Source organism: Brienomyrus brachyistius, chromosome 25 (genome assembly GCF_023856365.1).
Source record: "Brienomyrus brachyistius isolate T26 chromosome 25, BBRACH_0.4, whole genome shotgun sequence".
Classification (NCBI taxonomy): domain Eukaryota; kingdom Metazoa; phylum Chordata; class Actinopteri; order Osteoglossiformes; family Mormyridae; genus Brienomyrus; species Brienomyrus brachyistius.
The window spans coordinates 6,795,604-6,811,720 of NC_064557.1; the positions used below are offsets into that span (position 1 = coordinate 6,795,604).

The following is a 16,117-nucleotide window of genomic DNA, read 5'->3' on the forward strand; positions in this document are numbered from 1 at the left end:
TCTATGACTAAACTCTGGAATCTACTGTTTGACTCAGTGCTATGAATGCACCTTTTCTTCAATGAATTCTGCTAGGATGTCAGTGTTGTAGGTAATCTGGGTGCCGACAAACATTTGCATAGGCCTAAATTAATGGAGGACGAACAATGTGAACCTTTTTATCGAGTCTCATAATCTACATGCGAGTCATTTTAGCACATCTGAATTTTAAAGTATTTGAATTTAGCTATTAAAAAGTGCTTTTTAAGTGTGTTTGTTGATATCACTGTAATCATCCTGTGTTAGGTCATAATCTACAATTGCCAGGCGAGACAATGGCTATGTCAGATATGACCACTAGGGGCAGTACTTATCCACATGAAACTCAATCAATAGCACCGGAGACTGAGGTGGAAGTGGAGTGAAATGGTTTGATCTCCAGGGACAGCAATGTTCGATTGTTATTCCGTGCGATGTCTTGAGCGGGAGAAAAAAAAAAGGTGTCCCTCCGCTCCTTTATATATCTCTGATCAGTTAACAAAAGGCGCGTTATTAATTGCAAAGCAATTATTGGCATATTTGCATAATGCAATACCATAGTTGGGGTTTATCAAATTAATTGTCACAAAAAAAAGCATTGTTGATAGCCTTGCTAAGTACTTTTGAATAATCATGAATTGTATTGTTTTAACAGGGGGTTTCGTTATTACTTTATTAAAAGTTAGCGTGCAAAAGCACAAGGATGCTGGTTTTAATGGGGTACTCATATCATGCCTCTGCTTTCCCGCAGGACACGGCGGGGTGAACCAGCTGGGCGGGGTCTTTGTGAATGGGCGCCCCCTGCCAGATGTGGTGCGCCAGCGCATCGTGGAGCTGGCGCACCAGGGCGTGCGGCCCTGCGACATCTCGCGGCAGCTCCGCGTCAGCCACGGCTGCGTCAGCAAGATCCTGGGCAGGTGACACCTCCCTCGCCTCCGCGCCGCTGGCAGGATATACCCCCATATCTACGCTGAACACCCTCACAATTGCCCCGGGCGGGAGTGCGGAGCAGGCTGGCCGCTTGAATCCGTCACCGGGCCGATCAGACGGCATAAAAGCAAAGCCTGGCCGGCGAGCCCCAGTTACGATAAATCGCTGAACGCAAAATTAAATATTTCCGCTGCGGGGCACAGTTTAGCATAAGGTCATCACTTTTTTATTACTGGGAACGTGGACACTTTTAAAACCTGAAAAGGGGAAAAAAAACTCCCCATTCTGACTTTATGCTCCATATCTAGATCTCTGGCTTAGAATCTACAGAATCACTTCCGATGTTGACTGGACTGTCCTTCTCAGATCTGGGAGCAGCAAGTAATGGCTTTCTGCGGGTTCATTTTTAGTTGCTCTTGGACATTGGCGCAAATCCGGAACACTGGGCCTTTCAGAGGCAATGCTGAAATTCGTATTGGCTCAGCTGGTTAAATGTGCTTTTGTGTCAAGGGATGTGAACGAGAATGTTTGCTTGTCTCAGGAAGCCAGCGTGTGTAACTGTCCTGATATTGACCCCGATTGTGTGTATCGGTGAGTTTGGTTTGCCAGGGCTTGTACATGTGCTTGCTAGGTGGTTTATGTGGCCGCTGACGTGTGCAGGGTTCGGTTGGGCTTGCAGCCAGGGAGTCAGCAGTGCGACAGGCACTGAGGTGGGGCTGGTGGGGGAGGGCCGTCGTACGCTGAGCCCTGGCATCCTTGTCCAGAGTTCGGCCCCCACTGAGTAACCATCTGCTGCTTTCGTTCCTTCCTGGCCCTCGCAGATGCTGGGACCGGGAAACCCCCTCAGTCCTGGCAGTTGTTTCAGTTTTATTTTGCTTCAGGAGTATTTTATAAGTAATTACACTCACTTCACCACCTGGCCAGGATGTGATCTCCAGATGAGGACAGAAAGTCACAGTATCCCAAGTTCTAGAATACGACCATGTGTATCCAGCACGTCATGAGAACGAGTCCTGCGGAACCAGGTTCTCTAGCCAGTCTTATCCCAATCTTCCCATCGCACCACTACAGATACTATGAGACTGGCAGCATCCGTCCAGGGGTCATCGGCGGGTCCAAACCGAAGGTGGCCACACCCAAAGTCGTGGACAAAATCGCGGACTACAAGCGGCAGAACCCCACCATGTTTGCATGGGAGATCAGGGACAGGCTGCTGGCCGAGAGAGTGTGCGACAACGACACAGTGCCCAGCGTCAGCTCCATCAACAGGTTTGCGCCGCGCGTTTCAGTCCCAGCATCCAACACAATTCTAGCTGTACTTTTTTGTTCTGTTGAATTTATTTGTGTTCTCCTGTATTATCTACAGACACAGACCCACACATACATCCCATACACACCATCATTACAACATTACATTTAATTATTGAGCAGATTCTTTTATCCAAAGTAACATGCGATTGAGAAAGCAGGCTCAGCCGGTCGCTGGAGCAGTTGGGTTTCATGGTTTTAGTGAAGGACCAAACGCGGGATTTGAACTGGCAACATTCATTTCTTTAGTTCTGAACCAACATACTCACTGCAGGTGTAATTGCAGAATGAATAGAGATGGTTGTCAACAACAAGTATTTCCACATCTCCTGCCTCCTTGAGGCACAGTGAGGTCACCAGTTTCCTTCTGTCTCACCCTGTAGGATCATCCGGACTAAAGTGCAACAACCTCCCAACCAGCCTGGCTCTCACAACATAGGTAAGGGACAGTACACAGGGAATATTCTGTGTCCTCAAAGCAGAGGCAATAAACCATGCACAGTCCTTCTCGGTGTTCTCAAAACACAAACAAAAGATAACACACAGTCCATCTCTTTGTCCTCAAAGCACAGACAAAAGACAACACACAGTCCATCTCTCTGCGCCCTCAAAGAACAGATGATAAATAGGACACAGTCCATCTATATGTCTACAAAGCACAGATCATAGACAACACACAGTCCATCTCTGTGCCTTTAAAGCACAGATAATAAACAGCACACAATCCATCTCTGTGCCATCAGAGCACAGACAATGGAAAACACACAGTCATCTCGGTGCCTCAGACCACAGACAATAGACAACACACAGTCCATCTCTGTGTCCTCAGAGCACAGACAATAGACAACATGCAGTTCATCTCTGTGCCCTCAGAGTACAGACAATAGACAGCACACAGTCCATCTCTGTGCCCTCAGAGCACAGACAATAGACAGCACACAGTCCATCTATGTGCCATCAGAGCACAGACAATAGAGAACATGCAGTCCATCTCTGTGCCCTCAGAGCACAGACAACAGACAACACACAGTCCATCTCTGTGCCCTCATAGCACAGACAATAGACAACATGCAGTCCATCTCTGTGCCCTCAGAGCACAGACAATAGACAGCACACAGTCCATCTCTGTGCCCTCAGGGCACAGACAACGGACAACACACAGTTAAGCACATGTGTTTGCAGTATAGTTGAATCAAATAAAACATCAATGACACTGGCAGGGAACTGGCACTGGAGCTGCGTCCCATGAAGATAGTTTAGGAATACACAAAGAGAACTGGATCTACTGATGCTGCTATATGTATGTGTAGCATTACTGATGCATTTCCGGATGATTCTGTAGAGATGGCATTATGCATGCGTGATGCGGAGAGCTGGAGGGGAACGGGGCTGTAATGGACTCCCTTTCGAGCGGCATGAGTTTTCCCGCAGCGATCTCCATCATCGCAAATCAGCCCTTAATCTAAATTAATTTCACACGTGCAGCTTAGTGAGTTTCGTACTTTTTGGGATTATAAAGATAGATGGCTTTCAGGGTGATATGGAAAATTGAAATTTAAAATTCTAGACAAAGCGGCGGTGTCAGGAGAATGGACGCATCGGGGGAGGCGGGGGGCGGGGGGGGGGGAGGCTGCTACCTCGTTAACGGAGAATTCGCTTCTCAAATCAGATAATTGAGGTAATAAATCAGGGGAGGAAAGGACATCCGTTTATTCTGTTTTCCACGTCATTAGTCAGGAAGCCGGGATGAATGTGTTTTATCCGTCACAAAGTGACTTGCGGTTCCCCATTTGATCCAGTGAGTTGTGAGGAGGTTCCAGGCACACAGAGGCGATTTGACAAATGGGATGTGGTGCCCCAGTAGCCGTATTACTGTCATGTGACTTCAAATGACCAATAAAAACACTTCCTTGGCGTTGACTGCTTGTTACTGTAGAGGTTTGTCAGGGAACATGTCCGATTCTGAGTTCTGTTAAAGCCGCTGACCTGGACTTTGCCAGCGTGTACAAGCACTTCTCTGTGTCCTCCCAGCGTCAACGGCGACGGTGACTCAGGTGCCCAGCGACGCGGCCGGCTCCTCCTACTCCATCAGTGGCATTCTGGGAATCAGCTCCGCCGCCGGAGACGCCGGCAAGCGTAAACGGGAAGAAGGTATGGTCCCTTTTTTTATAGGCATCCCTTGCTGGCTGGCAAGTTGCAGACAGTTGTTTGTTTATGGCGTGATGACAGTGGGCTCTCCGTGACCCGGGAGTTGAGGAGCCTTCGGTTGAGTCATGCCAACAAGCTGTTTCACACCCTGGTCCCCCGGGGGGCAGACTGAAGTATCAGTTCCTGTGTAGTCCTGCGTTTCTGAGCCCGCCGCCCTCACTCTGGGGCAGACTCGCTGCGGTAAACAGGAAACAGATCCTCCCTTGGTGTCGGCGTATGTAAAGTGGGCATGGCGGTCAGCGATATGGAGCTGTGGGGGCAGATGATGTGGCAGACGTGGCGGACACCTGTGCTGCTGTGATCGTCTAAGCCCCCCCCCCCCAGCCCCAGCCTCACCCCCACCTCAAGCCCTTAGTGTTTTATGTATCTTAACTCCCAATAATTAAATGCATATTTTACATTGTTTGTGGTTGTGAAGAACAGTAACATCTGTCCAGGGCTGTGAGTATATTGACAGGGTTCTGTCCTGGGCTATTAGTATAGTAGTAGGGTTCTGTCCTGGGCTTAGCTTGTGAGTATACTGACAGGGTTCTGTCCAGGCTTCTGAGTATACTGACAGGGTTCTGTCCAGGCTTCTGAGTATGCTGACAGGGTTCTGTCCAGGCTTCTGAGTATACTGACAGGGTTCTGTCCAGGCTTCTGAGTATACTGACAGTATATCCTGTTCTATCTTGTCCAGCCACCACCCTCCATGTTCCACACCATCACTAGAGACCATCAGTTTAATCAAGCACATTGTTAATCAGAAATAATTAACCGCCTGCCACTTTAATTGATGTTACACACGGCTGGTAGCAGTGCTGGGAAAAAGCGCTCTGACCCTAAATGGATTTTGATCTTTAATTGACTCTGTCACGCTGGGAGGTACTTGATCTAAATGCTTTAGATGCTCCACAGACCAATGATACCATACATGATTATAAAAAATGTAAATCTTTTAGTAAAGCTACTTACTGTTAGCAGGCAGCTAATATCAGCTTTGGAACTAGAAAGGAAGCATATCATGGAGGTTATGCTGATCAAGACCAAGCGGAGATCTGCTAACAAAGCATCCAGAGTGACAGGAGCTCCTGGGTCGCGTGTGAGATGGAGAGCACGGGTCTCCACAGATCCGATCTTCCATGAAAGAGATAAAGGTGTGACGAGGTCAGATGCTGGAGGGAATCATTGGTCTTATCAGCCCAGTATGGCAGTCAGCTCCCTTATTATCCGCGAACTGTTTGAGGGTATAGCAGCAGTGAGCGGGCAGTGATTGTCCCGGGATTTTCCTGCTAATTCACCTTATCAATGTTTCCCAATCCGGTCCTCAGGAACCCACAGTCAGTCCATGTTTTTGCTTCCTCCCACCTCCCTACTGGGAGCAAAAATGTGGACTGTCTGGTAGAGAGTTTGGAGGGAGCAAAAACACGGGCCGACTGTGGGCCCCGAGGATCGGATGGGGAAACACTGGCGTATATAATAAGACCATTAAAGAGTGAAGCTGTGGGTTTTGGGCCTTATGGCCTTAAAATTCCCAAGGAGAAAATGTTACGCATAACAATCAAGATCAGAGTCAGCATGCACATGGCAGAAACATTACAGGCTGTATGAACTTAACAGATAAAAATAGTTCAAAAAACACTGAGAGATCATTGTGGGATTTTGACGTAAATGGAGTAACTTTATGCCGAAGAATTTCCCACTGGGATCATTAAAGTTTATCTTATCTTTATCTTAAAAGGCAATATTTATCCGTTGATCCATCCATCTCCTGGCCACTTATCCCTGTTGCAGAGGCCTGGAGCCTGTCTGGGCTGCGGTGCACCCTGGACTGGGATGCCAGTCCATTACTCAGAATCATCCACCTGGGTCAATTTAGAGACGCCGGTCAGGCTCACTGCACGCTTTTGACTGGGGGATGAAACCCAAGTGACACGGGAGGACATGCAAACTCCACACATGCAAGATAGGGGGCGCAATCTGAACCCCAACCCTCGAGGGACTGGGGCACAGTAGCCCTAAAAGTCAACTCCATACTGGGAATTTAAAATCTGTCTTGTCGCCCCCCCACCCCCCATGCCCCTGAATTGCATAAGAGAGCAGCTTAAAGGCAGTGAAAAGGGCAGCGGAAGGGAGAGGATGGTGGGGCCGGAGGTCTTGGAAGGGGGGTCAAATGCTCAATGAGGCCCTGATCCTTGCTGAGCCCCTGGCCTTTGATCACCCGCGGGGGTGGGGGGTCAGCGACGACGTCGAGGCGTCGGACCGTGAGGCCTGCTCGCTATGCTAATGCTAATCTGCGTGGACTGCAAAGAGGCTCAGCGCCCCCCCCTGCCCCTCACCCGCCTCCTGCAGCACCACCCCACCCACCCAAATCGCTGGACCCTGTTTGTTTTCCCAAAAGCCCCTCGTTTCCGCACAATGGCGTGGAGAGAAAGCGGTGGAGCTCGGCGGGGACTTTGCGCCGCCATTGTCGTGTTGTTTCAGGCTCAGATGCAGAAAAGGCGAGACATTTCTGCGCTTCCTTTCAAGGCCCCGGGGGCCTGGGGCCCGGCGCTCCGGGGGCCCCACGAAGGCTGGCCCATGCCGGCCACGTAGGATTCAAAGTCGCTCTTGGATGTTCAAACCGTGTTTCTTCTGTCTCTGGAGCGTCGGGAATGAACCATGTCATCGCTTCAGTGTGGATAGAATTCCAGAATCATCTCTGTGCTTCTCAGAGGTGCAGTGTGTGTTTTTTGAAGCATTTTTATATGCATTTCATATGGCCTGTGACGTTTCCACATGTTGATCTTGATAGTGAAGTAGCTTTCCCTCAATCTGGATTTTACACTTCTTACATTAACAATTATTTAGAAGAAGTTCTTATCCAACATGATGTTCATTTTTCGATAAAGCATTTGGGGGTTAAGGACCTTCTACAAGGACACGCTGATGAAATTCCTAGGTCGATCATGGGATTTGAACTGGTGATTGCAGGCATCACCACACACTACACACATATCACCCCGACGTACAAGTGAGCAAAGGGATCAGAGAGCAGGGTCACTCAGCACCCCAGGAGCTTTCAGGGTTAAGGCCCTTGCTCTGAGGCCCAACGGTGGTATCATTCTGTCGGTGACCATGGGGACGTGGGCACAGAGCCCTAATGCACCCAGCCACACCGTCCCCACAGTATGTGAAAATATACACTCAACTCACCACGGACCAAGCAAAACTGACGTCGAGTGCAGCCCACCAGTGTTTGAATTTTGTCAGAAGTGTCGTGGAGTCCCCTAGTGGGCAGGTTGACCAAAAAATAAATAATTGTGGACTGGGGGGGTGGGGGGGCAGGAGGTTGACAGTAGAGGTTGACAGTCAAGGGCAGGAGGTGCCACTGAATCATGTAAGATGGTAATTTTGTGCCCCCCGCCCCCAGGCACATATTTTCCCTGAGCTCTTGTGAGGTGGTCCTGAGTCTCCCCTGACCCCCCTCAACTGGAACACTGCAGCAGAGAAATCGAGCCCCCGAGAGAGAGCACCTTCGCACCAGACCGTTGCTAGGACCCTGGGGGAAGGACACTGGCAGGGGTTACAGAAAGCAATACACCTGGAGAAATAGCACCATCGGCGTAACATGATTGATCAATTGAATTCCATCAAGTCGGAGTGGGCAGTAGGATTAACTGGGTGGCGACGAGTTCAACCAGTTAATGTTTGCGAGCCCCCGCTGGCTCTATCTTAGGGCTGGGGATTGTGAAATTGGTCCATCATACGGGCATCATGTGGCTGGGGATCACATAGTCACACACATGCACTCACACACATGCATGCGGCTCCTGTTAATCTCTGCCGGGGGGTGTTATCACCGAGATCAGCGTCCTGCTCCTCTTATTTACCGACCCGTTTTCAACCGAGGTCTAGGCCTGGCTCAAACGTGCGTGTGTGTAATTTTAATGGAAAGTATTTTTAGTCTGGCGCTGGCTAACGTCAGATGGATAAGGTCTAGAGCCTGGGATGCCGGAATGATCTTTTGAGAGTGGTTTGGGGCAATGAATTGCTTCTTTGTGGGGAAGTTTGTTTCAATCCTTTTCTCTGGCTGATGTGTCTGCTTGTGCCTCTTGTGGGTTTCAGTCGCTGCACATTGAAGCGATAATGTTTTAACCCTTTAGCGGTCAGTCTTATCCTCTGGGAGATTTCTGCGACCTTTAAATAAAGTGTGTGATCGTCTAAATTGCAAACCGCACAGCCGCGCATGTACAGTAGGAATATTCTTTCAGCCTGTGTACTGCTGAAGGAGGATTTATATGATTTTCAAAACAGGATTTTTTTTGCAAACACAAACACTTTTTAAATTCTACATACTCTTTCAATAATATGCATTTACCTTTTAACAAAAAAAATATATACAATGATTTCCTAATATCAGTCTTATTTCAGTCTTATTTGATAAAGTGGTAAGGACACATAGCTAACTCATTTCTGAGACACATAGACACTCCTCACTTAACGACCCAGTTCTGTTCGTTAAGTGAATTGGTCGTTAAGCCAGGAGCTGCCCATTACTGATATTTCAAGCCCACTGTTAGTGGATTTGTGTCAATCCCAATCTTTTGATATTGGTTCAATGTTACATTTAAACTTTTTTAGTATATTTATAAATGTTTATACACTAGTGTACTGTATACTGTAATAAACAGAATGGAGAAAATCAGCTCTCAGAAAATCAGTATTATTTTGGTTTGCATACTGTACAGTGCTCAGTGCTGACCTGTCGGAGAGCTGGTCGTGCGTCCTGTGCTCGTTAAACACGCAGGTCGTTAAGTGAGGAGTGTCTGTACTAGAATTAATTCCAGAATTTTTAATGGATTTTTCTAAATGCATTGATTACGCTTTATGATCCTTTGTGATCCTTTGTGATCATTTGACCAGTTGCACTCAAATGCATTGTCAGTTGATCTAAATAGCAGTAACTTCTATAGAAGCAGGTAATAAGATAAAATCCATCCATCCATCCATCCATCCATTTTCCAAACCACTTATCCTTACTGGGTTGCGGGGGGTCCGGAGCCTATCCTGGAAGCAATGGGCACGAGGCAGGGAACAACCCAGGATAGGGGGCCGGCCCATTGCAGGGCACACTCACACACCAGTCACTCTCACATGCACTCCTACAAGTTTAGCAATTCCAATTAGCCTCAGCATGTTTTTGGACTGTGGGGGGAAACCCGAGTACCTGGAGGAAACCCCACGACGACATGGGGAGAACATGCAAACTCCACACACGTGACCCAGGCGGAGACTCGAACCCGGGTCCCAGAGGTGTGAGGCAACAGTGCTAACCACTGCACCACCATGCCACCCCTTAAGACAAAATCTTCGTGTACTATTTTAATATATGCAGCATTCTTTGGAAAATGAATGGCATCAACACAGCATTAGCTAAATAAAGACCAACACATATATTAAGTCAGAAACATGTAGTAGTTACCATTTATCTGTCTGCTAACGACTGTGCATTAATCTAGTCTCTTTCCTTCTGACCTGTTCTTCCAGGTTTGTTTCCATCTTTGTCCCGCTGATCTCTGCCTCTTTCCTGCCTCAGTGCTGCAGGAGTCGACACTGGCCAATGGCAATTCGCACCCGGGGCGAGACTTCCTGAGGAAGCAGATGAGAGGAGAGCTTTTCGCGCCGCAGCAGTTAGAGGTACTGGACCCGCTGTTTGACAGGCAGCTTTTCCCCGACCTCATCCCCCACCTAGAGCCCCGAAAGCACCAGGAGGTAAGAGGAGGTTTGCCCGCCTCTGTTTGCTCGCCTGCTTCCTGTTCTGCCCTGTGCGATGCCTCTCCCAGACCTAAATGCACTCTGCTCAGCCTCGCACATCCTTCTCCCAGGCCTGAATACACACCCAACTCTGAACTGACCACATCCACTTCTACCCAGAATCTTTCCCCGGAACCTTGCAGAGTCCCCAACTGATGTTAAACCTGAACAGATCCTCTTAGCGACAATAATGCCCCAATTGGACCTGACTGATGCCGTCTCTTGCCTAGACAATGTGCGTGCCCCCTCAGAGCCCAAGCAGACTAGCAGACTAGAAGCTTCCCAAAATCTGCTTTCTTTTTCAGGTCATCTGACATCTAGGGCCCCCGAAACACTTGCATTGCGTAGAAAGTGAAATGATCATCAGTTTTCTTGGTAGCTGTTCAACCGTAAACACGCAATACGCATGGTCACACACCGGACGGAGATTTCGCTTCGGTAGGCAATACATGCTTGTACTGGCAATCGCAACATTCCCCCTGTTCAGTGCCCCGCCGCTGTCCTGCTACTTCCCAGGGGGGTGAGCTGGGGGGGCTACTAAGCCACGTCAGGTCGTTAATTAGTCTTTTCGACTCTCCGGGAGTCCCCATGAAACAGTGGCCAGTTGTCAAGCTGTTTATTGAAATTTCCCTTTCAATGGCAGTAAATTATGCATGTGATACATCACCCCCCCCTTACCCGCCGTGTTTGACTTTCCTGGCTATAATGGAAGGTCTAATTGTTAGCTAATTAACCACTGAACGTCTGCCAGGCTGGTGGCATGACTGTGGGGAGATAGACAGGTCAGTGAGTGTGTGTATGTGTTTGTGCAGGTGTATCTATCTCTGTGTGTGTTGTGTTTGTGTCTGCGTGTGTTTGTTTGTGCGGGTGTATCTATCTCTGTGTGTGTTGTGTTTATGTCTGTGTGTGTCTGTTTGTGCGGGTGTATCTATCTCTGTGTGTGTTGTGTTTATGTCTGTGTGTGTTTGTTTGTGCGGGTGTATCCATCTTTGTGTGTGTTGTGTTTATGTCTGTGTGTGTCTGTTTGTGCGGGTGTATCTATCTCTGTGTGTGTTGTGTTTATGTCTGTTTGTGCGGGTGTATCTATCTCTGTGTGTGTTGTGTTTATGTCTGTGTGTGTCTGTTTGTGCGGGTGTATCTATCTCTGTGTGTGTTGTTTATGTCTGTGTGTGTCTGTTTGTGTGGGTGTATCTATCTTTGTGTGTGTTGTGTTTATGTCTGTGTGTGTCTGTTTGTGCGGGTGTATCTATCTCTGTGTGTGTTGTTTATGTCTGTGTGTGTCTGTTTGTGTGGGTGTATCTATCTTTGTGTGTGTTGTGTGTGTTTGTTTGTGCATGTGCCTGTTTGTGTCTGTCAGTCTGTCCGTCTGTGTGTGTCTATCAGTGTGCATGTGTATGTTTGTGTGTCTGTGTATATTTGTGTGTGTCTGTCAGTGTGTGTTTTTGTGTATGTGTGTGTGTGGTGTGTGTGTGCCTGTGTATGTGTGTGTATGTGTATGTGTGTGTATGCCTGTGTATGTGTGTGTGGTGTGTGTGTGTGTGGTGTGTGTGTGTATGTGTGTGTATGCGTTTGTGTGTGTGTGGTGTGTATGTGTGTGTGTGTGGTGTGTGTGTATGCCTGTGTATGTGTGTGTGTGGTGTGTATGTGTGTGTGGTGTGTGTGTGTGTGGTGTGTATGTGTGTGTGTGGTGTGTGTGGTGTGTGTGTATGCTTGTGTATGCCTGTGTATGTGTGTGTGTGTGTGGTGTGTATGTGTGTGGTGTGTGTGTATGCCTGTGTGTGTGTGTGGTGTGTGTGTGTGGTGTGTGTGTATGCCTGTGTGTGTGTGTGGTGTGTGTGTGTGTATGCCTGTGTGTGTGTGTGGTGTGTGTGTGTGGTGTGTGTGTGTGGTGTGTGTGTATGCCTGTGTGTGTGTGTGGTGTGTGTGTATGCCTGTGTGTGTGTGTGGTGTGTGTGTGTGGTGTGTATGTGTGTGGTGTGTGTGTGTGGTGTGTGTGTGTGGTGTGTGTGTATGCCTGTGTGTGTGTGTGGTGTGTGTGTGTGGTGTGTGTGTGTGGTGTGTATGTGTGTGGTGTGTGTGTGTGGTGTGTGTGTGTGTGGTGTGTGTGTGTGTGTGGTGTGTGTGTGTGGTGTGTGTGTGTGTGGTGTGTGTGTATGCCTGTGTGTGTGTGTGGTGTGTATGTGTGTGGTGTGTATGTGTGTGGTGTGTGTGTGTGGTGTGTGTGTGTGTGGTGTGTGTGTGTGTGGTGTGTGTGTGTGGTGTGTGTGTGTGTGTGTGTGGTGTGTGTGGTGTGTGTGTGTGTGTGTGTGTGGTGTGTGTGTGTGGTGTGTGTGTGGTGTGTGTGTGTGTGGTGTGTGTGTGTGGTGTGTGTATGCCTGTGTGTGTGTGTGGTGTGTGTGTGTGGTGTGTGTGTGTGTGTGTGTATGCCTGTGTGTGTGTGTGGTGTGTGTGTGTGTGGTGTGTGTGTGTGGTGTGTGTGTGGTGTGTGTGTGTGGTGTGTGTGTGTGGTGTGTGTGTGTGGTGTGTGTGTGTGGTGTGTTTGTGGTGTGTGTGTGTGGTGTGTGTGTGTGTGGTGTGTGTGTGGTGTGTGTGTGTGGTGTGTGTGTGGTGTGTGTGTGGTGTGTGTGTGTGGTGTGTGTGTGTGGTGTGTTTGTGGTGTGTGTGTGTGGTGTGTGTGTGTGTGGTGTGTGTGTGGTGTGTGTGTGTGGTGTGTGTGTGGTGTGTGTGTGTGGTGTGTGTGGTGTGTGTGTGTGGTGTGTGTGTGTGGTGTGTGTGTGGTGTGTGTGGTGTGTGTGTGGTGTGTGTGTGTGGTGTGTGTGTGGTGTGTGTGTGTGGTGTGTGTGTGTGTGTGGTGTGTGTGTGGTGTGTGTGGTGTGTGTGTGTGGTGTGTGTGTGTGGTGTGTGTGTGTGTGTGTATGCCTGTGTGTGTGTGTGGTGTGTGTGGTGTGTGTGTGTGGTGTGGTGTGTGTGTGTGGTGTGTGTGGTGTGTGTGGTGTGTGTGTGTGTGTGGTGTGTGTGTGTGTGGTGTGTGTGTGGTGTGTGTGTGGTGTGTGTGTGTGTGTGTGTGTGTGTGGTGTGTGTGTGTGGTGTGTGTGTGTGTGTGTGGTGTGTATGTGTGTGGTATGTATGTGTGTGTGTGTGTGGTGTGTGTGTGTGGTGTGTGTGTGTGGTGTGTGTGTGTGTGTGTGTGTGGTGTGTGTGTGGTGTGTGTGTGTGTGTGTGGTGTGTGTGTGTGTGTGTGTGTGTGTGGTGGTGTGTGTGTGGTGTGTGTGTGTGTGTGTGTGTGGTGTGTGTGTGGTGTGTGTGTGTGTGTGGTGTGTGTGTGTGTGTGTGTGTGTGTGTGTGTGTGGTGTGTGTGTGGTGTGTGTGTGGTGTGTGTGTGTGTGTGTGTGGTGTGTGTGTGTGTGTGTGTGGTGTGTGTGTGGTGTGTGTGTGTGTGTGTGTGTGTGTGTGGTGTGTGTGGTGTGTGTGTGTGTGTGTGTGTGTGTGGTGTGTGTGTGGTGTGTGTGTGGTGTGTGTGTGTGTGTGTGTGGTGTGTGTGTGTGTGTGCGCACGGTCATGGGGGCAGGGCACCCAGGGGGAAGGAGATGGCAGCTGGGCTGGGAGGGACCCCATCCTCTGCCTTTCTGCTTCATCTCCCCTCCTTTTCTCTGGGGTCAAAGGTTAAATGGGACACCTTTCGATTGGGGGGGGGGCATTTGCGTGAGGAGCCCACTGATGATACGGCCTTTTGTCTAGACAATGCGCCCCCTCAGAGCCCATGCCGACTGGGCGCTTTCCAAAGTCTGCTGCATCTGACCTCTTATCCCCCCTCCACCCCCCCAAAAAATGCTCTATGACAAAGTCCATAAACCCCACTGGTTGGAAATTGGTCCCTGTGACCTAGACGGGGTTTGGGTTTATGGGGCGCATGTGTGTTCACCCTGCTGATGATGTCAGCGATGGTCCCCCCCCATGTAGCGACATAGGAGTATATACTGCCCTGGCTCCCAGCTTCATGAGAGACAGCATTCCTGGGGGGTGGGGGCTGGTCAGGCTTTGGGGGTGGAAATATTGTCATGTAAATTGTTCAGAGTGTCTTTGTCGAGCCAAAACCATTCTGGTGTCGGACAATTAAAGCCTCATCTGTGCCGGAAGTGGCACTGGGGAGCGCTGCTCCAGCAAGTCACCATTAGGGGCCACTTCTGCCCCCAGTAACGCCCACCGTCTGCTAAAAGGGGGAAGTATGGACGTACAAATCTGTGAATCACTACTCGGGGAAGCAGGGAAACCTCTGTGCTCCCCATTCACGCCCCCTCTCTGCCGTTCCCCGTCCTCCTGCTTCCCTCCTTCCGGACCCTCCTTCTCCCCGCCCTCCCCACTGCCACAGCTGTGCCCCCGTGCCGTCCTGATCGAGGCTGACGCTTTATGAATCCCAGAATTGACAGCGCTTACTGGGAAAAATGAAAGCAATCCGTCTTGCTTAAGGAGCTGTCAGGGTGTTGGCTAAACTTCGTGATGTTCAATTAGGGCGTCATTTGCATACCGATGTGAAAATGAGGGCCGGGGGGGGGGGGGGGTGGGAGTTAGGGGCAGTGTAGAGAGGTAAGGGGGAGGCACTGTATAGCTGAGTGCTGGTCTTCCTCACAAGCCATCGAGCGGGGGGGTCCATTCACACGCATGGGGTACGACCCCAACTAACATTAACAGGAGAAAGAGAACCACACAGTCAAACTGTCTGTACCTGTGATCAGAAGCTTGTCGGTTCAAATCCTGGGATTGGGAGAGTGACTCAGTCCCTGAGCCAGACCCTTGACCTCTCTGATTGCTTCAATGATCCCTCATTCTGTTGACACTGTATAATTCTCCATCATTTCTGAATCAAAACCACATATGAATACATGTCAGCTCTCACTTTCACTCTGGTTTCTCTGAGGACTGACGGCCATTTAGAGAATATCTGTACAATTTCATGTGTAAATAGAATGAACTAATAGTTTCTCTCAGCCGCACTATGGCTGCAGTGAACTCTGCTTGCTTCTTCTCCTCTCCTCCATGCTCTCGCTTGCTGCGGCCACCTTCTGAGGGACATGAAAGGATGGATGTGGACAGTGTCCCGCTGGCTTTCCCTGACCCTGACGCGCTCTTCCTCTTCCTCCTCCTCCTTGCAGACAGCAGACTACTCCACCATGGCCACCCTGGCAGGAGGTCTGGCTGACATGAAGAGTGGACTGGCCAGCGCTGGACAGTCGGAGCTGGGCGCCAGCGTGCCGGGACCTCAGCCATACCCACTGGTGCCAGGTGAGTGGAGCAGCGGCATCTGGCATCGTCACTGAGCCCCACTGCTGACTTCTGCTCTATTCTGGTGTGATGTTCTGAGGCCGGTAGTGACACAGCTACTCTGGTTTGGTGCTCCCAGGTTACATTTCACTTCCTCGTTCTGATCCACACACCTTCCTCATCCAGATCCATGCTTCCTTCCTCATCCTGATCCATGCTTCCTTCCTCATCCAGATCCACGCTTCCTTCCTCATCCTGATCCACGCTTCCTTCCTCATCCTGATCCATGCTTCCTTCCTCATCCAGATCCACGCTTCCTTCCTCATCCTGATCCACGCTTCCTTCCTCATCCTGATCCACGCTTCCTTCCTCATCCAGATCCACGCTTCCTTCCTCATCCAGATCCACGCTTCCTTCCTCATCCTGATCCACGCTTCCTTCCTCATCCAGATCCACGCATCCTTCCTCATCCTGATCCACGCTTCCTTCCTCATCCTGATCCACGCTCCTTCTAGATCTATCTATCTATCTATCTATCTATCTATCTATCTATCTATCTACCTACCTACCTACCTACCTACCTACCTGCCTGCCTGCCTGCCTGCCTGCCTGCCTGCCT

The 16,117-nt window shown here is 49.6% G+C and overlaps 1 protein-coding gene across 2 annotated transcripts in view; it reads left to right on the forward strand.

Moving 5' to 3' along the window:
• Positions 1 to 16,117, forward strand: part of pax5 (paired box 5) — a 61,319-nt gene that overhangs the window by 28,916 nt on the left and 16,286 nt on the right. For both annotated transcript variants that reach the window (XM_048996012.1, XM_048996013.1), the window contains exons 3-8: positions 770 to 935; positions 2,020 to 2,217; positions 2,640 to 2,695; positions 4,288 to 4,407; positions 10,022 to 10,197; positions 15,390 to 15,519. In XM_048996012.1, coding sequence (XP_048851969.1) covers positions 770 to 935; positions 2,020 to 2,217; positions 2,640 to 2,695; positions 4,288 to 4,407; positions 10,022 to 10,197; positions 15,390 to 15,519 — 846 coding nt within the window. The remainder of the gene's footprint in view (positions 1 to 769; positions 936 to 2,019; positions 2,218 to 2,639; positions 2,696 to 4,287; positions 4,408 to 10,021; positions 10,198 to 15,389; positions 15,520 to 16,117) is intronic.